Genomic DNA, 26615 nt, shown 5'->3' with positions numbered 1-26615 from the left:
CAGGAAGTGGGATGAGTTTCCAGAAGCTGCCACCAAAGCTACCACGGCTGACCTTCCCTCTGAAGACACAGCAACCGCACAGCTGGGCTCAGGCCCACCATCCTCCATGCTGTCAGAACAAGTGGCTGCATTGTTGGTGACGCAGACGGAGCTGGGGGAGAGCAGCAGACACTGCCACAGACAGGCGGCGACCTGCGAGCACCACGACTCCACCAGGTACCGTTTGTGGAACGTGCTTTTACCCTGAGAAGGGTGTTATGCTCAACTCAGCAACGGCACACTTCAAAATGCAGCCTCAAAACCCGATACACAGCATGTCAGGTACGGAGTCCCGGCCCTGGGAGAGCACTCAGAGGACACAGCGTCTCGGGGAGGGCGCCCTGCAGGCGAGATGCCTGGGGCCAGGTCCAAGCTCCATCACTTACCAGCAAGTGTCTGAAGCTGGCTGAACCTCAGTTTACCGGTCTGTACAATGAGGGTGACAACCGTCCAGCGGGGCTGCTGTGAGGGTCAGTGAGGACATGGGTACAGAGCGCGGGGGCAGAGTGAGCGCTCAGCGATGCTGGTCTCCACAGCACCCACACGATCCAGAAACTGCTACAGAGGAAACCCTCATATTGATTCTGCCACCCTCTTCCCCTCACTGTGTTCCCACACTGCTCTACTAACGCTAAGGAGGTCGGTAACACTACAGCAGCCAAAACCAGAAGGTCTAGTCACAAGGATGAGATGCCAAAATAGAAATAACTGTCAGTCCAGGTACCATCATCCTTCATTATGTCAAAATCACCATTTGAGAAGTATGAACTGGGCACCCTCGTGCGCAGGGCACAGCCAGGAACACAGGGAGCGGACAGACAGCGCCCTGCCCTCCTGCACTGTCCCGTCCAGACCCTGTCCACCCGCCCGAGCATGTCCTCCGGCTCTGCCACGCAGTCCAGTGCTCAGATTAAACAGACGAGGTACCAAGGGCTTGGAAACAAGGCGACACATGTTTCAAGTCGAGGGCTCCCAGCCTCCCTATGTGTTCCCTTAAGGCGAACAGTGATCACAGCAGCCGCGGAGCCCCGAGCCTGGAGGGGCACCTTGGTCACACGGTGGCCCCCGGAAGGGCCTCTGTAGCTGTGCTCTCCCCAGGGGCCCAGCAGCGAGGCCGACTCAGTCTGGCCCAGGTGTTGATCAGAGCTGGGAACATGGCCAGGCCCCGGCCCTCTGTGGTCAAGCAGGCGCACCGGGGTCCCAAGGGCCTCCTCTGCCGGTCAGTGGGGCCAAGGTTGCCCCGTGAGACCTTCCACCATGCCTGCCACCCTCCCAAACAAGGCTGGTATGCCCTGTGCCCCCCAGAACCCGCACACTCCCGGTGAGCTGCCCCTGCGGTCACAGACTCTCACCCACAACAGAGACCAGAGAGAACACGTCCCTGCCTCGAGCATCACCGCCTCCCACCCTGACTCCCTGGGCGCCTGGAGTCTGCGCTCCCAGGAAAAGAAGGAGCGTCTGCAGGTGACCGCACAGCCCACAGGTCCAGTTCAGGACGAGGTTTCTCCTGCTTACGCCAAGTTCAAATTTATGGAATTCCAAACACTCCCAGGTACAAAAAGACCAACCACATCAAATGTAAGTTGAGAGAGGAGGAACAGAGGTAATTTTTGGTGCATCTCTTAAACTTTTAAAGGATAACTTTGAGTTCGAGTCTACAGTAGAAACAGTGCAGACACTGAGGCTTATAAGACAAGGTTGATAAAAAGAAAAGGAAATATCTAATATTTGGACGCGAACTCTTTTTCTTTTAAAAGAGCAAGACTTACGTTTTTGACTCCTATCCCTCGAGTAAATCCTTGAGGCCGGGCCACGGGCAGCGGAGTACGCGGTGAGCGCGCCTTTGCGCTCGGAAAGGAGGCTGCAGTCGCTGCAGGTGTAGCCGTTGCTCCCCGCTGCTTCCACGGCCCCCGCGGCCACATCGCCGTTTCCCTGAATGGCAGCTTTACTCCCACCTGAAGTTTGCAAAAAGGAGACGGAACCCGCTTATTACAATCTGCAAACACCTAACTAAAACCTCCATCTTGAAAAATGTGGGGAAGAAAAGGACAGAATTACCTTTAAGCTCTCCATCATCGTCAAGACCTAAAAAACACACATATATTTTTGCTGTGGAGCTCAGATTATCAAAAGAGAACAAAATACACAAACTCAAAAGTAAATGTTACAATGGTTAATAAATCAGCATCATGGCACTGGTCAAGATTGACTTCCTACAACGCCTAGAATTAACAGAAATTTCTCCAGGTATATGCAGATGCTCGCTTTCAATTCCAGGTGAAAGCACATCTCTGGAGAAAATACCTCCCCACACACTCTGTTCTCACGCACTCCCACACTGTCTACACACACACACCCATGCTGTGCACAGAAGAACAGGCAGGAACCTCAGGACCAGCACACTCGCCTCCTCTGCTGCCCGGGAGCTACTCTGCTAGTGAGCAAAACAGAATACGAACTCCATGGCTTCCCAAATCAGCACATAAGATTTCTGGAACGAATCTAATCTTTGAATCTTCTCAGAAGGGCCAACGGGAACATCAAGTGGACACGAGCAGCTTTGCGGCCCCTCGAAGCCATGGCCCCTGTGGCCATCGAGTCCTCCACAGGGAGGACTGGGGTCACGCTGCTGCCTTAGTCAATCCAGGTCACAAGCCACATCATTTCCTAGTGTCAATTCGTCTATACTAGATGCTTTCCAATGAGACAAAAATTGCTGTCTGGAACTTGAAATCATGCTGGTGAGTTTACCAATGACTTTGCTTAAACATCCCACAAAAGTCATGCATTTAGACACACAGAGTTAATCAGACTGCCCTGACCACCCCACTCCATCTTCCATATCACGACATACGATCGGCAGCTGGAAGCAGTTTCCCTGCATTTCCGATCTCAGTCCAGAGGAAGGCCTCCAGACTTCCTGGGGCTCCTTCCCCCCAGTAAGGGTAAAAGGGACAACCCGGCCATGACGCCCCTTCTTCCCAAAAGGACCGGAGAAACCACTGGAGGTGACTCACCCCAGAAGTGGTCCACTTTGGTCTGCTCGCGGATCAGAGACTCGTCCAGCACAGGAGGCCGCAGACAAGCCGCAGCCCGCATGGCACTGGAGCCGCTCTGGCTGACAGCCAAGGACAGGACCTTCCTCGAGGTGTGGTTGATACTAAATGCCGGCTTGTGTGCACTGCTGCGCTGTTTTGCTAGTCTAAAAAGGAAGGAGAAAGGAACAAGTCTACAGACTTTTTCTAGTAAATACAAATGATTACATTTTACCAACACAAAATCTCTGCCTGACAATGAATATACTACTGTTAAGGCAACGTGCTCTTATGCCCTTTCTGCTGTAATGAAACATCTGTTGATCTAAAAAAGGAATTGTTAAGCTGGGCTCAAGAACTCCTCCTAAAATTGTACACACAAAGTAGTTCTCAGATTATTTGGGGCCTCATGACCCAAAAGTGGTTCAAACTAAAAATAACCTAAGAATAAAAATGACCTATATTTTGAAATTATATGATTTATAAATTTAGTGTCCCCCCCCACCATTTAAAACAAGTAACTGCATCCACAGGCACATTCCACACTGTTTCTCAGTCACTAGTAAAGGCGGAACTGCGTCAAGTACAGCGAGGAGAGGCTGTCACCAAAATCCTTTCTGTACTGGATCCACCGCAAGGATGGAGACAAAGCCCTTGAAGACCCTCCCCACTGAGGGAGCGAGAAGTGAGCAAAAGGCAGGGAGCAGAGACAGGAAGGCCCCCATGAGCAGGTGCACCGGGAAACCTGGTCCCAGTGTCGCCCGGGGACAGAGAACCAGCCTGTTAACAGCCGTGGTTCCCACAGCAGTACCTGCATGAACACCCCAAACCAGGATATCCAAGAACCTCACTGCAAATGAACCCCAGGTGGCTGTGGGGCATGCAGTGTGTGAGTGTGAACCACAGATGGGGAGGTGACGCCACAGACACCAGCGTCCAGCCTTGCTGTCAGGCCAGTGTCCCGTCACCTCTCAACAGCCACCGCCCCACTCCCAAGAGTCGACCACTCACGCAGGAAACTCGTCACTCTTACATGAGTGATGTTGAAGGAGAGCTGTTACTTTTATTCTTTATCTCTAAATGGTACAAAGATCCTGCACACTTTTGCTCCTTCTTGGGCACAAATAAGTGATGGGCACGTGGAGAGTTCAGAAATCAAGTGAACAGGACAATCATAAATACAGGTAAACATCTAAACTTCACACGTGTATCTTTCAGTTCACACAGATTTTATAAACAGACTTAAAGCACTAACAACACAGACACCTGCAGGGCCACATGATGATGGGTAGGGCTCCTCCCTTAACCGCTGGTGGGGCCCGCTACGCAGATGAGCTGGGAACACTTGCCCCGGACGGGAGGGGTGTCCGCGTCCCTCTTTACTCCAGCGCCAAACAACCCGCACACCACAGCCCTGGTTTCAGCCTCATTCACAGTACAGCTACGACCATGTGTGCAGTTGTGTGTGTACACACACATATCCGTAAATTCGAGAGAGTGAAGTCTTACAGACCGAAACCTCATGTGTTTGGTTTTAACTGTTTTCGCTCACCTGGCTGCTCTGTCCCCAGTGGGGCCATCCTCAGCGGCACGGGCTGTGGTGACCAGGCGCAAACTGCGGCGGGACATTCTTGGAGAATCAAATACAGGATCCAATTTGTGCTCAGTCTCGAAATCCAGAGCATCAGAAGAATAACTTGAACTAGAAGGAAAAAATCTCGTCATAAACACCGCTTACCGCACCACTTTTAAAACAAACAAATAACAAACAGAACGTGCAACCTAGTGTGAATTTTTAAAAACAGCACATGCCACAACTAGAAGTCTGCATGCTGCAACAAAGATCCCGCATGCCGCAACTAAGACCCGGCGCAGACAAAATAAATAAATAAATAAAATATTTTTTTAAAAACGAAAAAAACAGCCACCACTATGTGAAGCCTTTCCGACAGAGCAAAAGCAAGCTGGCACCCAACTTGTTCAACGACTGATGCCCCTACATTTGCTCTGATCACAGCACATGTGAAATGAATCCCCCAGCTGCCTGGTGTTCAAGGCTACACCCGGCCCTGGGAAGTGCGTCAGGACGTGCTAAATTCACGAGACTCCCCACCTACAGGGAAGGAGGTCAACGTTGTTAGAAAATCATAACCATTTACTAGTAGACACTGCCTGATAGAGCAGTTAATGAGACAGTGACCACTACGTGACATTTAATCCGAGATCCCAGTAGGTCACTGAATGAATCAACGTAAGGAGAAAAGGAAAAGCCAGTGACTGAGCCACCAGCGCACTTCGCATTTAATTCATCATAAACCCAGAGACAAACTAGTACACAGAGAAGCCACTCCGTTACCCTTCCACGTAATTATCTTAAACCAAAACACAGATCCTGATTTAAAAACAAAAAACAAAAAACAAACAAAAAACACAGATCCTTCTGTGCTGTCAGCACGTTTTCCAAATCCAGAAACGTGAGTCGAGAACCTGTTCTGTGCCTCCTTGGGGGCGGGGATCCTACAGACAGCCCAGCAGCCGGGGCCACCACACAGTGAGGACTCCACACCTCCAGGAGGTGAGCTCACAACCCGACAGGAAGGAGGAAGGTGAGAGAGGGAGGGAGAGGCCACGGCTGCCACAGGGAACAAAGCAGGCCAAGAGAAGAACTGCAGCCCAAGGCACAGAAGGTGGGGCTGCAAGAGAACCTCGGGCCTGGCTTCAACCAAAGGGCCTTCGTGCGCGTGCGCGCTAGAGGACGGCCTGCACCCTGGAGGCCCTGGGCAGGCCCTGCTGTGGCGGAGAAGGGAGCTCCAAACCCCTCAAGTAGTTTATCCACAGGAGGAGGTAGAGACGCTGGGGGCACGTCCAGTAGGCAGTGGGAGAACAGCCCCCGCTCAGGACAGCAGACCACCGGGCTAAGGATCTGGAAATCCACGGTAACCAGGGGTATCTGAGTAAAGTAAATGGGCTTAAGAACATTTCCGCGTTTTATTTTATATTATAAAAATATTTTCAGAATCAAATTCATCATAAACTTATCAGATATGACACTAAAAACTGTTAAATCAAACCCTCAGAAAGTTATTACAAATTGCTTCAAGTTGTCATATCCATTTGAGGCGTCACACATAACTTCAGGAAAAGGTCCTCCTCAACTTGAGAGGCTGGAGTGGGGGCAAGAGAGAGGCTGCACTAACCCACACTGAACAGCAAGGACGCTAAGCTCTACCTAATTTTAGTATAAAATATGCTTACTTTTCTTCCAAGATTATTTTTAGTATTTTACATAATTACAATTCTCGTTTAAGAACATTGTTATTTCAAGTCAGAATCTACCATGTAAAAATGGATCAATACCCCTCCACCATCTTCCTTTTAACCTAAGTCCTGGCTTTAGAGGACGGCCATTTATGAACTTGAACATCAAGAGAGGACAGTGCAGTTCAAGTCCACCGGCCTCTGTCAGGCCCCAGACCAGGTGTGTGTCTCGAGGAGCAACCTAGACAAATACGCAAACGTGCAGAAGGCAAGAAGCTGACGACGGCACCCACACCCCTGTCTCCCACCCACACATGCCCCAGAGGCTGCAACTCAGGGGACACGACAACGCTGCCAGTCTGGACAGCGTCCTGGCTTTCCAACAGGACCTCTAACACAACGCCCCTGCTGCAGAAGGGTGTTCCAAATACCTGTTACTTTGATTAGAGAGGGCCCTGGGAAGAAGCTAGTATAGCGGCTGTTTGTAAGAGCAAATGAGGGAGTTCCCCGGTGGCCTAGTGGTTAGGATTCCGTACTTTCACTGCCATGACCCCGGGTTCAATCCCTGGTTGGGGGACTGAGATCCTGCAAGCCGCGCAGCATGGCCAAAAAAAAGAGCAAACGACTGGGAAATGTCCATTAATAAGGGGATGATGAAATAAACTAGGATACATGTACCTTACGTAATGCAGTGAGGCCGTTAGAAAACATAAAAGATCTATATATACTGTCACAGAAAGACCTCCAAGATATACTGTTAAATGAAAAAAGAAATACTCTATTATCATCCTATTCATGTTTTTAAAAATATATGTAACACAAAAGCACAGGGTTCAACCCCTGGTCGGGGAACTAAGATCCAGCAAGCTGTGCAGCAATGCCAAAATCAAATAAATTAAATATTCAATAATAAATAAAAGCACATATTACCAACACAGATGTGTAAGAGCACAGAAAAGACCTCCAAACCGGGAACAAGAGTTACCTCTGCAGCTGAAAGGAGGGAGGCACAAGGGTACTTCCACTCTGAGCTGGACAGTGCTCAGCTCAACAGACCCGGCAGCAGTGTTCACGGGGCGGGGGGGGCGGGGAATAGAGGGAGGGAGGGAGGGAGGCGGGGACCAACAGTTCTGTGCTGACTTCAGACCTGAATGTTGACAAGCGCCTCTGTCTGCATCCGAGGGGCTTTCCTGAGGCGTTGGGCGCCCACCCCACGACTCCGTGAGTGCTCCACCAGCTCCTGTGTTCTCCTGCCCTAGGCTGGGATCCCAACCATCATCTGTAACAGGTTCCCACAGAAAGATGCACCCAGGGCCCAGCAGAAAGATTCGAGTGTCTGATGGAGACACAGGACACCAGCACTGCCCCGAGGCAGCGCAACCTCATCACATGCCATGTTAAAGGTTACTTTATTTACTTATTTTTAAAATAAATTTATTTATTTTATTTTTGGCTGCGTTGGGTCTTCGTTGCTGCACGCTGGCTTTCTCTACCAGCTGTGAGCGGGGGCTACTCTTCGTTGCGGTACGCAAGCTTCTCCTAGAGCACGGGCTCTAGGCACACGGGCTTCAGTAGTTGTGGCACACAGGCTCAGTAGTTGTGGCTCACGGGCTCTAGAATGCAGGCTCAGTAGTTGTGGCTCGCGGGCTCTAGAGTGCAGGCTCAGTAGTTGTGGCGCACGGGCTTAGGTGCTCCGCGGCATGTGGGATCTTCCCGGACCAGAGCTCGAACCCGTGTCCCCTGCATTGGCAGGCAGATTCTCAACCACTGCGCCACCAGGGAAGCTCCTTTATTAATTTTTCTATAAAGCTGGGGTGGGGCACAAAATTTTAAACTGAGGTGTCTAATCCAGGATTAGAGAGAATTAAGTGACCAAACTAGGATATAAAAGAAGATAATATAGACAAAGACCCCAAATACAAAGTATAGATCTAATCCTTAAGAGTATAAGATTTTAGTTTAGTTCTCTCATCAACTATGCATTGTTCTTTTTAAAATGTCTGGTATTTAGATGCACTTTTATTTATTTGTTTGTTTTTGGCTGCACCACGAGGCTTGCAGCATCTTAGTTCCCCAACCAGGGATTGAGTCCTCATCACTGGACTGCCAGGGAATTCCCAAGATGCACTTTTAATTAAAAGGCTGGAAAAAATCTACCTCAGCTGAAAGCCGGATGGACACCAGGCAGCAATGAGCCGTGGAGTGGGCAGTGCACCACCAGCGCTGAATTTGGCTATACCGTCAAAGGTGCAGCCGGTAACTGGGAGAGGGCATGTGGGCAAAGCAAGTCACACCCGGTGACAATTCTAAGGCTCTGCCCAAAGTCCTACCGTTCAGAGTACTGCTCTACCTGAGTACCTAACCCCAGCACTGCCCCTCTGAAGTCCCAGCCTCAAACCTCACCACCCATCATTGATGACCTTTCACCACAATGGTTTTCCTGCCTCACAGGGACCCCAACTCTGACTGTTGTCACAGTTACCCCCAGCTGTGTCCCCTGCCCTGTTGGCCTTCTGTCCCAGGGCCTGGCAACACTCTCACCTGGAAAAGCTCGACTGCTCTCCCTGTACGGCTCCAGACACTGCAAGCCCCCGGAGGGACTCCTACGAGTGAGGTCAACGCCCTCCCTGTCTCCCAGCCCAGCAGGTCCCGACTGCCTAGCAACATGTGTGACAGTCACCTGCCCCAGACTCTCCCCCCTCCCCTCCCCTCCTTCTACCTTGGGTTCTCAACACCTGGTATTCTGACTAGTTGTTCTAAAAATATCATTATCTTTTAGAGATTTGCTTCAAAACAACCCACTGGGGAGGGGAGACCAAGGACTGGTAACTGTTGAAACTAAGTGAGAGGCGAAGGGGCTTATCATCACTATTCTCCAAACTTTCACACTGTTTGGCATTTTCCATAATAGAAAAACATCTTAAAGAAATGGCATGACCAGGATGTTGCAGGAGCCTTTACGTGTTTACTGAAAGTGCTGAGGCTGCAGGCCGGCAGTGCTGGACATGGAGTGGTCAGCCAGGGGCCACCCAGGTGGTAATGAGACAGACGGTCAGACTGGGGAGTTCAGCAGGCGGAAGGGGAGGGTCTGGAAGGACAAGGATATGAGGAGGACAATTTCGGGCCAGGCCAGGTGGCCAAGGGCTGCGGGGAAAGGCTGCAGGGAAACCCAGCCTCCAGGGACCATGAGTTTCCGCTGGAGCTGGACGGTAAATAGAGGCTTCACTGAAGAGTGGGGACGTAGAAGACACACAGGCAGGAGAGAGAAGGGCAGGCAAGGACAGAGCCGGCTTCAGCACGGCCACTTGAGGCCGGTCCACAACTGGGTGTGCCCCCTCCAGACTGGGTGTCGAGTGGCTGGGACCCTCGGCAAGAGTCGTGCTGAGGTGCCCGCCCATCACAGCTTCCTGTGTCTCTGTGGGCCCTCAGCCCCCAGGGCACCCTCGGGCTCCCATCGTGACCTGCTGATGGCCAGACGAGAACTGCCGCCCACATGGCTCCTGAGCCTGAGTCTCACACACCCTCCCGCTAACTGGTGGTCCTCCTCCTGTGCCCACGCCAAACCGTGACTGTCACCCTTGGCTGCTCCTTCATCCCCTTCCTCCAGTCAAGTACAAGGCCCCCAGCGTTCCCTCCCAAACCCCTCTCTCCCCACGCCCTGCCCAGCACTAACGCGGTCTGGGCCCCCACGGAGTCTCACCTGAACTCCTGCCAGCCTCTGAACAGCACCGCCCCACTCTCCATATCTGCATAACCCTGGTTCCACCCCTCCTGGCTGAAACCCTTCGCTGCCCTCCCCCCGCCCTCAAACACAGGCCCACGTCCCAGCACAGCTCAGTCCGCTTGCCTTTCCCACTTCAGTTCTCATCCACCTCCGATCCCTCCGCACGCCTCACTGGAGGAGGGCTGGGTTCTCTGTCGAGACCCAGACGTAGGCAACTTTTAAAAACTGTATTTAAAATGGGTTATAATAAATAAATATAAAAACAAAATAAAATGGGTTATAAAAGCTAAAAATGAATTACCAGGAATTATTATTTTTTATGCTCCACAATACAGAATAAGGAGGACTTTTACTTGAGTTGGCCCACTCATTTTGTTCTAAAATAGTACAGGACTTTTAACAGAAACAAAGTGTGTTACCACAGAAAGTGTGACATGATCTAAAATTGTGACTAAAAACTCAATCATTAAATATGAGATTTGACTAATGCTGTTAAGAAGTAGTTTTCTTAAAATACCTTCCAATTTTCTTTAAGCTTCCATTACATTTTTACCCTTTAGAAGATAAGCCATTGATAAAACTGACACTAGCGTTTTCCTTGTGTGCTTTAAACATCTTGCCAGGATGCAAAGGTTTTTCTATCTGCCAATCAAATCTTCACCAATCCAGGAATGTTTTCCCTTTGGCAGTAGCCCATAATTTTATAATACTTAAGTTTCATCTCAATCATCCTTTCTATCAATACTTGGTAAACTAGAAAGGCAAAGAGCAAGTCAACAGCTTCTAAGACTCAAACTTCAAGGTTCAGCATCAAATCAGAATACAAATAAAAACAGAAAACCTAGCGCATTTGACAGAAGTTGTGGTCTTGAAACCGTGGGCTTCATCAAAATTCTACTTATGATGGCTCCTCTCAAAGGCAAGTCACTTTCCAGGTTAGTTCTGTTAATTTTAAAATATTCAGCCATTAATATAAATCACAAAACCCCACCATAACCACACAGATGTGTTCCCGAGACCACAGCCACCTGGGTGGAGGCTAAAACAGTCATTCATTTGCAGTGACTAATCACTGAGTCATCAGAAACGTTCGGTTTTCAAAACAACCTCATAATTTCCATGTCAGTTTAGCAGTTTTGTAAAACCAGAGCATAACATAAAGTTCATAGATATTTTCACTTTCAACAAAGAGCAGTTGGGTGCAAGTACCATAAAGCCCCCATTAACCCAACAGCATTCAAGAACAGCGCAGGCAAGACAACGTAACACGCATGCGAGCAGCTCACCTGAGTGCATACGTGTAGCCAGTGTTCTCGGGCACACACTGGGGAGGAGTGTACATGTGGAGCCGAGAAAAGTCCATGTTCACAGTCTCAAAGCATACTGCAGAAGGTGGGAAAAGCAATGCAGGCTGTTAAAGGCCGGAACACACAGAGGAGCCCTGTCTGTGGTGGCCCAATGCAGACTGACTAGAGGCACCGTCAACACTTTGATCAAACAAGGCCAGTAAAGCAGGGTTGGTTTGGTTGATTTTTTTTTTTTAAGCAAAGGAGACAAGTTTTCTCATGGTTGCAAGTCCAGAACACAGTTGTCATACTTAGTTCCCTAAGATTATATATCTACAAAAGCAACAAGGGGAAATCCTAGATCAACTGACTTAAAATGATGAAAAGAATACAGAAAGTAACTCAGAATCCTTTCCAAAATGTATTTTTAAATTCCTGAAGGTGTCAAAATGTTCTCATTCTTCTGGAATAAATTTTCATTGTTATTAAGTAAAACAGAACTGATTCTTGTTCTGTGGTCAAGAAGCACTCTCATACTTTCCTAGACAGCAAAATTTTTACAAGTAGCTCAGAATCAGAAAACTGCAGGGTGAATAAGAAATAAGCTTAAGGCAGTGTTAATACTTTTATTTTTCCCCAAAGGAAAACACATTATTTTCAAATTAAAAAGTTTTGGGCATATTGTTTTTCATGTTGTCATCTAGATTTCTTTGGAATGACTCAAACTTTCCTCTGGCTAAAAATACACACACACACACTTCAAAAAAACCCCCACACCCTCGTAGGAGTAATGTGAATCATAATCTGCTGTTGAAAGATCAAGGAAGATAAACTTGGACAAAAAATATTCAGGTATAAATGACTGATTTCTATAAACTAAGCCAAAAATACTAAAATTCACTCCATATTCTTTGAAACAGTCCAAATATTCTTTTAAAAATTAAGCACCCATAGAAATAAGGAACATTGTTTATATATAAAAACTTTACTGTGCCTACTAATTTCAACATTGCTCAGTTCCTCTCCGGGACCTGGCCCGCCAGCCCAGGTAGAACACACACTCAACAAGTACAATTCATTCTATTAATAGACACGTAAACCTCTTGCTGCAAATAAACTTACCTTCGAGTACTGAGTCCATGCATTTGTTCAGTACCTGTTCACTGGCCTCGAGCTCCCCTCTGTCTCCTCCACCAGCACTGGAGCCCAGGTTCAAGGGCACAGAGACTGAGGAACAGCACACGGGGGGCAGCCTCATGGCTCAGGCCTCCTCCCAGCTCCCCCACAGGACAGAGCCACACCCAGCAGCGGTGTAGTAATGGCTTCTGACTGTGCTGTGGCTAGTAATGACTTACTAAGCAACCATAACAATACTAACACCCCATAACTGCTCTTATCCTCTAGAGAAGATAACTGATTTTTACTTCCTAACTTGACTCCCAAAGTGATCTTTCACTTCATGTTTTACTACAACCCACGTTACCAACCCCAGGTTAAAGTTGTTCTAACTGCTGCTAATTTCTACCAACTTCTCTACAACTCGTATTCAAGAATTCAAGACGGGGGCTTCCCTGGTGGTGCAGTGGTTAAGAATCCGCCTGCCAATGCAGGGGACACAGGTTCGATCCCTGGGCCGGGAAGATCCCACATGGCGTGGGGCAACTAAGCCCATGCGCCACAACTACTGAGCCTGCGCTCTAGGGCCCACGAGCCATAACTACTGAAGCCCGCGCACCTAGAGCCCGTGCTCCGCAACAGGAGAAGCCACCGCAATGAGAAACCTGCGCACCGCAACAAAGAGTAGCTCCCACTCACCGCAACTAGAGGAAGCCCATGCACAGCAATGAAGACCCAACGCAGCCAAAAATAAACAAACAAATAAATAAATTTATTAAAAAAAAAAAAAGAATTCAAGACGTCCTTAGTGAACTGAGTATTTGGACCGGTTTACAGAAACTGGTTTACAGTGTTATAAACAAGTGAATGGCAGGTGCCCGAAAGCAGCATTTAATCTAAACATCGTGGCTATGACATGGAAACACCAGAGCGTCCAGCTAAGAACAGGGACTGACTCCTACAGATTTGGGCTCTGATCCCAGCTCTGCCCACTAGCTGAGTGACTGCCCTGAGGCCAGCTCCTCGCACACAGGAAGCTCCATCTGTGAAGCAGGGTGGCAGCAGCGCTACTGGCAAGGCCGCTGAAGGGATCTAAGGAGGTCCAGCCCATGACTCAGCACAGAAGGAGCAGTTAGAGCCTGGTGAGGAGGACATATGCAAGAACTGACAGCCTTTTTATTTTATTTGCATGTATGTATGTATTTACTTATTGGCTCTGTTGGGTCTTCCTTGCTATGTGCAGGCTTTCTCTAGTTGCGGTGAGAGGGGGCTACTCTTTGTTGCAGTGCACGCGTTTCTCACTGCGGTGGCTTCTCTTGTTGCGGAGCACGGGCTCTAGACACACGGGCTCAGTAGTTGTGGCTCGTGGGCTCTAGAGCACAGGCTCAGTAGTTGTGGCGCACGGGCTTAGTTCCTCCAAGGCATGTGGGATCTTCCTGGACCAGGGCTTGAACCCGTGTCCCCTGCATTGGCAGGCGGATTCTTAACCACTGTGCCACCAGGGAAGTCCCCTGCAATTTATTTTTTTAATGCTTTCTTTTTTTTGGACATCTTTACCTCATACTTTTTTTTTTTTTTTCCTAACTTATTTTTGGCTGCGTTGGGTCTCTGTTGCTGCACACGGGCTTTCTCTAGTTGCGGTAAGTGATGGCTACTCTTCGTTGCAGTGTGCATGCTTCTACTGTGGTGGCTTCTCTTGTTGCAAAGCACGGGCTCTAGCATGCAGGCTCAGTAGTTGTGGCTCACAAGCTTAGTTGCTCCATGGCATGTGGGATCTTCCCAAACCAGGGCTCAAACCCGTGTCCCCTGCATTGGCAGGTGGATTCTTAACCACTGCACCATGAGGGAAGTGCTAATGCTTTTTAATTTTTTTAAATTGAAGTATAGTTGATTTACAAGATTTCAGGTGTACGGCAAAGTGATTCAGTTATATATACATACATACAAACATATATATACACATATATATATTCTTTTTCATTCTTTTCCATCATAGGTTATTACAAGATATTGAATATATTGATAGTTCCCTGTGCTATACAAAGGTCCCTGTTGTTTATCTATTACAGCCTTTTTACTTTTAAAAGTTACATCAATATGTTCTCACGTTTTCATCTACCTAAAAGAGAGGTTAATTTCTAATGCATAACAAACGGTGTTTTCAAAAGCTGTCAGAGGCACAGTGCACCACACTGTTCAACCTGGTTCTTCCAATCGATGAGACAGATAAAGCAGTGTGACACCACCCTAGTTGGGTTTAATGTAGGCCTTATATCACAATTTTAAAAGAAATTTAATTTCTTGTCTCTGAAATAAAATTCTATCAAAGAACCAAATGCAGCTACTGGCCATCACAAGCCTATCACAAGCAAGACAGGATTACAGCAGAGTGACCACGTAAAAGTCCTGCAGGTGACAACACAGAGACACGAGCTGAGTGGCAGGCACAGTGGTAGACTTTTGGCTAAATGTTTTATGAGAGGAGCTTCAAACGTAATAAAATGCCCAAAGATAACACCATCAAGAGAGCACCAGTGTGGACACACACAACTCTAGGAAGAGCAGGCCATGCGGCTCTGGAGGAAAGGCAGACAGGAGACAGGGCAGGGAGGCCGTGGCCCGTCACAGCCAGAGCTCAGTGGCTACGACAGTGGAAGGAAAGGGAGCATGCGATTGGATGCCCTTACTTTTTCCTACTCATTCTGACTTCGCTCCTGTAACCATGTGAATTTTATGTTCTGTTCTCCAGTGAAACACATGTACGTATAAAACTATACAACTATACGCAGAATCCTGTCCCTGCTTAATCAGACCCGTGGCCCAGGTAAATGTTGTTCTAGCCAGTACCTCCTCCACAGCCCAGAAGACCACCTCTCCAAGCAGACCCTCCAAAAGCAGCAGCAGAGGCCACACCAAGCTTGACTCAGTAATGAGTTAGGGAGTGATGACCAGCGCTCTCTCCTGCGTTTACTGTGGACCGCATTACAGAGTGTGATCATGTATCTTATTAGAATGTATTTTGCTGCTTCTTTCCATACCCGGCTTGTCCTCCATCAATCCTGCTGCCTCATCCTTTCTCCCTGGACAGATCATGATATGGATTCAGAACACTTTAAAATTAATCTTTAGTTCCTTTCATAAAATGTGAGCATTAGATAAAATTATAGAATAAAATAAAGTAAAAAAGAGAGAATTAAATTAAGTAAAAAGAGAGAATGTCTGTAAAGCAGTGCCTGACACATGACAAACACTCAAAAAGTTAGCTTTAATTAGTTTGTGGAATAAACTTATATAGCCTGTTTTAAATTTTAAAAAAAAAAAGGATTTTTTTTCCTTCTGAGTTAACAATCCCCGAGATGGAAGACTCACTCACCCCCAACCTAAATAAAAGACGAAGTCCAGCGGCAGCTCAGATTGCTCCTGGGGCCGGCAGGCTAGAACACCAGCTCCGGTCTCTCTCAGCTCATCAGGACCCCTAGCAGCAAAAGTGCAACTGTGATACCAGTTCTGCTAACAGCGCTTGGCATGTTCACAATGCCGTTCCCAGTCTCCCCTTACATCACTGCTACTTCAAGCCCGCGTGTAACATTAGAGCCTTCCTACTTGTAGCATGGCCTAAAGGCGGCCTCAGCCTGTGACTCAAGGGAGATCTGATTTGCATTTATAATCTGAGCAGTATTGAAAGAGCAAGTGAAAAAATGGATTGAAAACGTTTTCAACAGCATCAGAAAATCTTGGAATGAATACAAAGTCAACATTTTGTAAACACGTTTGTTTACAGAGAGGTGCCCTGTGCAGGCTTCACTGTCCTCATTTCTCTAGACTCTTCCTGGCCACTCCCTTCTCCCAAAAGTGTTACGACTGGGATGACCTCTGCACAGGCCACGTGCCCCGTGAGTGTCCCGGACATGGGAGGGAGGGACTGCACAGCGGAGCCGGGGCTCACACCAGGCACCCCCCCTCTTCCAGGCCCAGCGGATTAACATGGGGGGAGGGAGAGGGCACTCAGGGGAGCCTCCCCGTATCCCCGGAAAACAGTGCTCTTTAACAGCTTTCGATTTGCAGCCGCCAGTCCCAAGAGGGAAAAGTGCTCCCCTAAGGAGATGGTGGGCCATGAGCGACACCTTCCAGTGGAAAAGGAAGCGCTATCGTCATAAATCACCCCGGTGTCTCCCTCCTATCTCGCTTTCACTAGTGGCTAAGCACACATAAGCCGGCAAGCACAGCCAAAAGAAGAGGTCCTCTGTCTAGGGTGCAAACTTTGGTTTCAAACCTAAGAAATTAAATAAGTATCTTTACAAACATGAAGATCCTAGCAGGGTTTTAAAATTTGAGTTAAGATGCTTCATAAGTTACACTTGGTTTCTCCTTTAATACCGTTTACCTTGCCTAGTACACACTGTATGTAACATTTGCATCATATGGTAGAAATGAAATATAAAGCTCAATTTTTGTTCTTGAATGCTTTGGTCAAAAATGGATTTTAGTTCAACCACCACATATAATTTGAATCTCTACTATTTAGAACATCTGTACTAATCTAGTAACAATCTAGAAAACATGCCTGAAAAATATCAAAAATTACAAGTCACACAAGGTTGAAAACAGAGCTTGCAGCAAATGGCAAAACCAAAGAAAGAAAATAAAACTGTTAACGGTCCTGAAATAAACTAGCACAAAATATTTTCTTAGGAAACGCTATCAGTTCTAAAATAAAACTAGAAAAAGACAAACTTTAAAAATGGTGAGCAGCATTTCTTCTCATCATTATAAACCACAAGCATCGTCACCTAGTAAATAATTATTTTTTATTAAACCATGTATAAGGCAAGCAGAATTTGCTCTGAAAGCACTGTGTTTATAAAGACAAGCATGTTACAAATCAAGCTTTCTATGAACTGATGGGGTCGCTGACCAAGTAGGCTGAGACCCGAAGCGAGCCCGGCTGACACGGCAGAAACCCTCAGGAGCAACCTGCACGGACCAACCTCGTTAGCCCCCATCCAAACCCACCACCAGCACTGCAACCCGCCCACAGAAAGCACAGCAGTCCAAGGCGACAGCTCCAGGCAGCACCCTCCTCCCCTCTCTGGGCGCAGCTCCAGACACCGCCATCTGCCACAGGGCCATCCCCGAGGGCCCCCTGAGCTGACAGCACAGGCCCACGGGGGCCCCTCAGGGCCTTGCACCCGCAAACGCAGTCCAGCTCCACCCCTGCCAACTCTTCATCACCCAGGGCTTGGTTTTCAACGCGCACCTGCGCAATCAGGTGTTCCACTGTTACATGCCTTGTAGGGAAGAATTTGAAAACTAAAATTCAGAGGTGCCCTTTAAAATTTAGTATCAATACTAAATCTTTTTTTTTTTTTTTGGCTTTGCTATGTGGCATGCGGGATCTTAGTTCCCTGAGCAGTGATTGAACTCATGCCCCCTTCAGTGGAAACATGGAGTCTTAACCACTGGACCACCAGGGAAGCCCAGAGTACTAAACCTTAACATAATTACTCTGCTCAGACTTAATCCTGTTAAAACTGCATAACGCAGAGACTAAAAACATTAAGTTATTTTTCCTACAGATTAAAAAAATCATAAAATGGGTTAGAAATGATTGTTTTCCAAATATCATGTTCAGTGTAATTACTTCCACAACATAATAAACAGGAATAAGCCTCACATACCTGTTTTCATTTTAAGGAAGCAAAACATTGTTAGTTTATGAAAAACTATGATTTATACTAAGTGAGAGTTCTTAAAAATGAACTCGTTATTTAAAACTGCAAATGAGAAACAAATGACTATAACCTAAAAATATTTGAAAGACCTTTACAGAATGCTGCACATGTTATATATATACTTGAATATATTTTTAAAACTTCAGGAAAAATACTACACTAAACTTAATGGTAAAATTACAGAGAATGGGACATCTACTTTTCACTTACCCCCCCGGGTACTATTCAACATTTTTTAAAAAGAGCAGGTTTTGCTAACTGGGAAAAGAATTTGAAGAAGAATAGATACATGCATATGAATAACTGAATCACTTTGCTGTACACCTGAAACTAACACAACACTGTTAATAAACTATACTCCAATATAAAATAAAAAGTTAAAAAAAAAACAGTAGGGTTTGGTCTTATAAACAATTAACCCAGTAACTATTATTTTCAAAAAAAAAAAAAAAAAAATGGCCTTCACTGTGAAGCGGTGTGGGGCAGCCGGACCCGCAGGGTTCTTACTCAGCTGTAAGAACCCTTGGTACCATTACTCACTCTACGTGGCACCTGACTCTCAATGTTGCTGCAGGATTCAACCGGTTACCACACCTAACCCGCTCAGCGCTGCCTGGCACAAGGGTGAAAACACTCAACAGGAGTTAGTTATTTTCTGCAGCAACTATGTACTGACAGTTTCTAGCCAAGATCCAATGTTTCTTTCCTTTTTTTGGAAATGAAACAGGAAAAGATGCAGGCTAGATGGGTTTGTTTACCTAACAGCTGAGTTTTAGGGAAAATAATTCCTTCTACGTGAAGATGCGTTATCACACGCTTACATCTCCCAATGATATGTGCTCCCGATCTTTTAAATAAAAGTTGCATTTCCTCTTACAGTGAGATTTGTTTCAGTGTTTGAGCAAAAGCCAATTTACTTTATGCATGTTACTGTAAAGGGTCTTTCTTCTTAGAATACAGAAAACATGAACCACACGATTTTATGTATTGCTTCGAACCTAGAGTGCTCTGAATCTTCTTACAACTGGTACAGTTAGAAGAGCTACGCACGGCTCTTCCACTGGAAAGAGCTCAGCGACAGCGAATGACAGCAAGTGCCTTCTCGAAGCAATGCTAGGTGGCGGTTCTGGGACCCCCTAACCTGACAGTGCTCCTCCCAACACTGGAAGTGGTCAACTCTGCAGGGCCACTCTGACAGGCGAAGGCCAGCCCTATATCTCAACCTACTGGAGGTTTGTCTTTTTCTCACTGTTTTATAGGACATCAACCGTAGTTACGTCACACACGCCTGGGATGTCCCCCGTCTGTTACTGAACAAACTTATGGTGACTTGGGCTGCACAGTCAGTCCTTCCCTGTCCTGCTTAGAAAGGCCTTCCTAGGGACTTCCCTGGTGGCCCAGTGGTTAAGAATCCGCCTGCCAATACAGAGGACTTGATCCCTGGTCCGGGAAGATCCCACATGCCGTGGAGCAACTAAGCCCATGCGCCACAACTACTAAGCCTGCACTCTAGAGCCTGCATGCCACAACTACTGAAGCCCACGCGCCTAGAGCCCGTACTCTGCAACAAGAGAAGCCACCACAATGAGAAGCCCGTGCACCGCAACAAAGAGTAGCCCCCGCTCTCTGCAAGTAGAGAAAGCCTGTGTGCAGCAACGAAGACCTAATGCAGCCAAAAATAAATAAAAAAATAAAATAAATTTTAAAAAATAATAAATTCCCTTGATAATATGTTGATTTAAAGTTTCTGTTAAAAAAAAAAGAATCAAAACAATGCAAAATTTAAAAAAAAAAGAAAAAGAAAGGCCTTCCTAATCCAAGAACACATGAATAGTGTGTCATGGATTCTACTACTCTTACTGATTTGACTGTCACATTTCCCACCATTTTTAATTCATCTCATCCATTTGTAACTCCTTTGTATACACTGAGGTAGGCATCTGATTTTACTTCTCGTGGAGCATTTCTGCAAGTCACCAACAAGTAACTAAATTCAATGCGTCCAACTGCTCCCCCCTCTTCAGAACAGCAGCACCCTCCCTCCAGCTGGTCCCCTGCTGCACCATCTCTGGCTGGCTTCCTGTGAGGGAGCGCCCTTAATTTACCTGTCTCCAGTCTTGCCTCCTCAAGCCAGAAAACTGCCAGAACAGTCCACCTAAAAAGAGACCTGACCATCTCCCTCCCTTCAGATCCCACCACGGCTTCCCAGCACCTGCAAGTAAACCCTCTGTCCAATGCCCCACTTCTCCATCTCCCACCTCCCATATCGCAGCTTCACTGAGAACCTGGCCTCAGGTAACCCTCTCCCCCCACCCCATTTACATACTGTTCCTGTGCTCTCTCCTTGTCTGGGATGCCCTCCTGATTCCTGATTCCCCAATCCCTTGTTCTCTTTCCACTCCGATCACTCCCAGCTAACTTCTACTCATCCTTAGGCTATACCTGAGATACCACCTCCAGGAAGCTCTCCTGGATGGCCCCAACCCACATATCCAAGTTAGGTGCCAATTTTAGTGCTCCCTGGCATTTACCACTTAACAGAAATTGTAATATTTGTTTATTAAACAGTCTTTCTCTCCAACTAGACCATGAACTCTCTGAGGGTAGGCGCTAACCCTGACTTGCAGAACCAATGAACATCTCATAAGTGTCCAGAGAAATGGGAGAACTTATTGCTATCATGTTGCTTTGCCTTCAACCTGAAAATGTTCTTGGGTTCCCCTCATCCCTCTGTCGCTCCACGTCTGACAACGCCCTGGAAAAACCATGCCCCAAGTGCTAGATGAATTCATGACGATCAGTGAGGGTCGCACATATTTGGCCTCCTTACTCCTTCTAATGAATTTGAAGCACTTCTTACGTTTCCTCATCTAATCAGAACAGTGGCGTCCATTCTGTTTCATTTCCAACTATAATTGGGAACAATTAGAAACAACAATTACAGGATTTTATTTCTACTATAAATGTAAACAGTTAATCCACACCATTTCTGAGATCACCCTTTAATGCTCTGTCCTCCCACGTGTGAAGTACCGGGCTAAAAGTGAGCACTCTCCAGTACTAAAAAGCTTTGTAACATAAATAGCAAGTAAAGAAACCTTTAAATTGATGTTTTTCATATTCTACATATAGCTCCCATCTTCCAATAATGTTACATAAAGATCAAATAAGCAAGTAGAATGACTTAAGACCAAAGCAACTAGGCAAAGCACTGCTTTGTTTTCAAGCCATACATGCCCCTGGGGAGCCCCTCATGCCCCAATGGGAATCACTGATCTACACTTGATCACTCTCACACTACTGAAGTCTGGCACCTGCAGTTTTATTCTGCACAAATGTCTAAAACCGTCTGTCACATGGTTCTTAGTTCCTCAACTAAAATTCGCAGCCAGTGACCATTCACTGAATGCCCCTATGCGACTAAATGAAAAACAAAGCACCCAACTAACAAGCACTATTACAGATATAATTCAAACTACAAAACTGACTAATGAACCACACAAGTCACTTAACGAAGTAGAGTCAATTACAGCATGTGATTATAATAAATAGCATGTTATAAACAGCAACATCATGGTCTGTACTTTTCCTCTATCAATCCTAAGTTTATTTTGGCCCAAAGGAAGTAAACAGTTTCAAATGCAGCAGGCCTAGTCTCTTCTAACTGGAAATCGAGTGGGCTAAGCTGTCCAAAATAGCAATGAGTTCCAAATTTAGGAAGAAGAGGAGGAAGAAAATGAAGGTGTTTTCAATCAACAAAATAATACTGCAACCTTCCCGCAGGTGGCACTGAGCACAACTACCCACCAAAACAGTCACAGCAACACCACTTGTGCTTGGCTGGCGTCACTGTCTTTTTCCCACTGCCCTGCAAACCCCAGTGTGGGTGCTCAAATTTGGGATGTGCTCAGGACACTTAGCCTGAATCAGCAGTGGGTCCTAAGAAATGCCCTTCAATTCCCTGGGCTCTCACCTCACCTTGAAATATTGAGGTAAGGGCAGGTGCTACAATGCTGAAGGATGGTTTCATCCTATCACCACCTCTACCAAAAGTGCCTGGCATTTATTGAAAGGGAGAAAAAACAAAAGCAAGAAACTCAAAAACTAGAAAGCAAATGGATGAATGAAAACTGACTTAGGCCAGAAAAAGCTGATAAGCCTGCAATGAGGAACTCTTAGAAATAACCCAATTTTCACCACAGAACCCCAAAGGCTTAAGATAGTGACATCTGTGAATATTTGGGAGTAAGGATGTAGACTGGAATCAAAATACAGGACGAGTCAAACGATGAAAGTCTGTTTAAGAAGCAGTTAGGCAAAACCACGTGATCATCTCAACTGGTACAGGAAAAGCACCTGTTAAAATCCAACTCTTTCATGACAAAAACATTCAACAAACTAGAAATAGAAGAGAACTTCCTCAATCAGGCAAGGGCATTTACTAAAACCCACAGCTAACACCACAGTCAATGGTGAAAAGCTGAAAGCTCTCCCCTAAAGTCAGAAACAAAACAAGGGCATCGCTTTCACCACTGCTATTCAAGATTGTACTGGAATTGCCAGAGCAATTAGGCAAGAAAAAGAAATAGATGGCATCCCAACTAGAAAGGAAGGACTTCCCTGGTGGCACAGTGGTTAAGAATCCGCCTGCCAATGCAGGGGACATGGGTTCGAGCCCTGGTCCGGGAAGATCCCACATGCCGTGGAGCAACAAAGCCTGTGTGCCGCAACTACTGAGCCTGCACTCTAGAGCCCGTGAGCCATAACTACTGAGCCCGTGTGCCACAACTACTGAAGCCTGCGCTCTGCAACAAGAGAAGCCACCACAATGAGAAGCCCATGCACCGCAACGAAGAGTAGCCCCCGCTCGCCACAACTAGAGAAAGCCCACGTGCAGCAACGAAGACCCAATGCGGCCAAAAAAAAAAAGAAAAACCAAACTGGGAAAGGAAGAAGTAAAACTACCTCTGTTCACAGATGACATGATCTCATATACAAAAAATCCTAAAGAATTCACAAAAAACTATTAGAACTAATAAACAAATTAAACAAAGTTAAAGTTGTAGGATACAAGATAAACACACACAAAAAAGCTGTATTTCTATTTACTAGCAATGAACAACCTAAACAAGAAATTAAGAAAACAATTCCTCGGACTTCCCTGGTGGTGCAGTGGTTAAGAATCTGCCTGCCAGGGGGCTTCCCTGGTGGCGCAGTGGTTGAGAATCTGCCTGCCAATGCAGGGGACATGGGTTCTAGCCCTGGTCTGGGAAGATCCCACATGCCATGGAGCAACTGGGCCTGTGAGCCACAACTACTGAGCCTGCGCATCTGGAGCCTGTGCTCCGCAGCAAGAGAGGCCACGACAGTGAGAGGCCCACGCGCCGCGATGAAGAGTGGCCCCCGCTCGCTGCAACTAGAGAAAGCCCTCGCACAGAAACGAAGACCCAACACAGCCAAAAAAAAAAAAAAAAAAATCTGCCTGCCAATTCAGGGGAGACGGGTTCGAGCCCTGGTCCGGGAAGATCCCACATGCCGCGGAGCAACTAAGCCCGTGCGCCACAACTACTGAGCCTCTGCTCTAGAGCCCGTGAGCCACAACTACTGAAGCCCATGTGCCTGGAGCCCGTGCTCCGCAACGAGAGAAGCCACCGCAACGAGAAGCCTGTGCACCGCAACAAAGAGTAGCCCCCGCTCGCCACAACTAGAGAAAGCCCGCGTGCAGCAACAAAGACAGACCCAATGCAACCAAAAATAAATAAATATTTAAATATTAAAAAAAAAAAAGAACATAGAGATTTACCTTCACAACCTTGGATTTGGCAACAGTTTCTTAGATATGACACCAAAAGCATGAGCAACAAAAGAGAAAATAGATAAATTTGCCTTCATCAAAATTAAAACTTTTGTGCATCAAAGGACACTATCAACAGAGCGAAGAGACAGCCCAAATAATGAAAGAAAGTACACACAAATCATGTATCTGATAAGGGTGTAGTATTAGGAGACATAAAGAACTCTTACAACTCAACGAAAAGACAAACCCAATTAAAAAATGGACGATGGACTGGAATGGACATTTCTCCAAAGCTATATAAATGGCCAACAAGTACATAAAAAGTTGCTCAACATCATCAGTCATTAAGGAAATGCAAATCAAAATCAAAATGAGACACCACCTCACAACCACTAGGATGGCCATAATAAAACGAAATGGAAAATAAGTGTTGGAGAGGATATGGAGAAATCGGGACCCTCTCACACTGTTGGTGGGAATGTAAAATGGTGCAGCTACTGTAGAAAACAGTTTGGTGGTTCCTCTGTAAGTTAAACATAGAATTACCATGTGGCCCAGCAATTCCACTCCTAGTTATCAAGATATACCGCAAGAATGAAAACAGGTGCTCAAACAAAAACTTGTATACAAATGTTCATAGCAGCATTACTCATAATAGGCAAGAAGTGGAAACAACTCAAATGTCCACTAACAGATGAATGGATAAGCAAATTGGGATATATTCATACAGTGGAATATTATTCAGTTGTAAAGAAAAATGAAGTTCTGACACACACTACAACATGGATAAACCTTAAAAACATTATGCTAAGTAAAAGAATCAACACAAAAGGCCACATACTGTATGAGTCCATTTACATAAAAAATCCACAACAGGCACATTCACAGAGACAGAAGAAAGACTAGCTGTTGCCAGAGGCTAAGGGCAGCGGATAAGGGGGAGCGACTGCTAATGGGCACAGGGTCTCCATCCAGGGTGATAAAAAAGGTTGTGCAACTAGGCAGTGGGGATGGTCGCACAGCACTGTGAACACACTTAATGCCAAGGAACAGTACAGGTTAAAAAGGTAAATTTTATATTGTGTATTTTTACCACAATTTAAAAAAAAGCAGTTAGCTACTCTGCATGGATCCCCTTCCTGCCTCCCCCGAAAGAAGACTGGGGCATAAAGCCAAGGGCTCTCTAGACCAGAGGGTAAGAGGCATAGCTGAGTTCTAGAATGCATTCCTGTAAAGGGGGTAAGTGAGCACTTCCTTGCTCATCTGTGGAGGCCACAGCCCACTCTTCTACCCGACTTCTAAAACGAGGCAGGAGGCTGGAAAGCCCGTCTTTGGGAATCTAACAAGTCCAGTAAAAGGCCCTAAAGACAATGACACGGAGCGTCCCTCGAGGTAACCCCACCCGTCTTCCTAGCCAACAGTGACAGGACCAGCGCAGGTGCTGAGAACTTCCCAAGGGTTGGGCAGGGTCCCGCTCTCGGCTAAGCGACTTCAACCAAGATCACCTGACGTTTCAGGACAGGCGGACTCAAGCCAGCGAACACTTAGGCCACGGACGGAGACTGCGACGCCACGGCATTTAGAAACAAGAACATGTTACTAAATTTTAGAGGAAAAACAATAACCACCAAAAACCTGTGGGAAATTTAAACTCTGATGGCCCAAATAAAACGCTCAACACATGAGTTAGAAAACTGAAGAATCTAAAAGTCGAACAAGAAGACAAAGCTGGAAAATGGGAGAGAAAGATGAAAAAACAGAAAACCGGTCCAAGAGGTCCAGTGCCCCAATACAGTAGCATTTCCAAAACACACAGAAAAAAGATTAAGAAAAAAGAAGAGAAAACTGTCAAACCAAATAAGCTGAGAAAATTCCCCAGAACTACCCAACCGTCCCGCGTTTCCAGACTTAAAGGAACTCTGAGGAGTCCAGCGACATGGACGAAAATAGACCCGAACCGCTCACGTTTCCGAGCTGGGAGGGCGGAGCGAGGGAACGGGTCGTGCACGGAGGACCTGGCACAGGACCCGGCACCGAGCTGGGCCCGCCCGACGTCAGCGGCCTCCGCGGGCAGCGGCGGGCACGCGCGACCCCCGGGCAGAGCGCCGAGCCCGGGCACGCGAGCCGGGCAGCCGGCGTGGGGTGCGACGTCCCGGGGCCGCGCCGGGTGCCGGCAGGCAGGGGTCGGCGGGCCGGGGAGGGGGCGCCGTGGTGGGGGGAGGGGAGCTGACGGGGGCGCGCCCGGGTTGGGGAGGGGGCGCGGGGGCGCTGAAGAAGGACCGGGTGAGGCAGAGGGCGCCTGGGGGCAGCGGACTGAGGAGGAGCGGGCTGTGGGGGAGGGGACTGAGGCGCCGGGGCGACGACGCCGGGCTGAGAGGGGGCGCGGGGGCAGCTGGGCTGAAACGCCGCGGCCGTTGGCGGCCCTAGCGGGGGCCGCGACCCGCCCGCGCCCGCCACGAGGGACGCCCGGGCCCCGGCCCCACTCCGCCGGGACCCCCGCCCCGGCCCCTGGCTGCCGCTCACCTGCCTCGCGCCGCCGCTGTCGCTCCCCGCAGCAGCCGCCGCCTGAGGCCTCGTCTGCACCGCCCAGGCCCCGCAGACTGTGCCTCTGCCAGCCAATCGCGCGCC

General features: G+C 47.4%; 1 protein-coding gene across 8 annotated transcripts in view; it reads right to left on the bottom strand.

Moving 5' to 3' along the window:
• SUN1 (Sad1 and UNC84 domain containing 1) overlaps positions 1 to 26615 on the bottom strand; it is a 53178-nt gene extending 26563 nt beyond the window's left edge. For 3 of the 8 annotated variants that reach the window (XM_007174596.3, XM_007174597.2, XM_007174602.2), the window contains exons 1-6: positions 12465 to 12486; positions 11343 to 11439; positions 4627 to 4776; positions 3057 to 3241; positions 2098 to 2124; positions 1809 to 1994 (exon numbers count right to left, since the gene is read on the bottom strand). In XM_007174596.3, the coding sequence (XP_007174658.2) occupies positions 1809 to 1994; positions 2098 to 2124; positions 3057 to 3241; positions 4627 to 4776; positions 11343 to 11439; positions 12465 to 12483 (664 nt within the window). In that variant the 5' untranslated portion in view covers positions 12484 to 12486. Of the gene's footprint in view, positions 1 to 1808; positions 1995 to 2097; positions 2125 to 3056; positions 3242 to 4626; positions 4777 to 11342; positions 11440 to 12464; positions 12488 to 15831; positions 15934 to 26510 lie in introns of those variants that run through there. The other 5 variants (XM_007174599.2, XM_007174603.2, XM_007174600.3 and 2 more) reach the window with 5 other exon arrangements.

The sequence above is a fragment of the Balaenoptera acutorostrata genome, chromosome 15, assembly GCF_949987535.1.
Source record: "Balaenoptera acutorostrata chromosome 15, mBalAcu1.1, whole genome shotgun sequence".
NCBI classification, from domain to species: Eukaryota; Metazoa; Chordata; class Mammalia; order Artiodactyla; family Balaenopteridae; genus Balaenoptera; species Balaenoptera acutorostrata.
The sequence above is the reverse complement of the archived record's forward strand: the minus strand, read 5'-3'. Positions and strand labels throughout refer to the sequence as shown.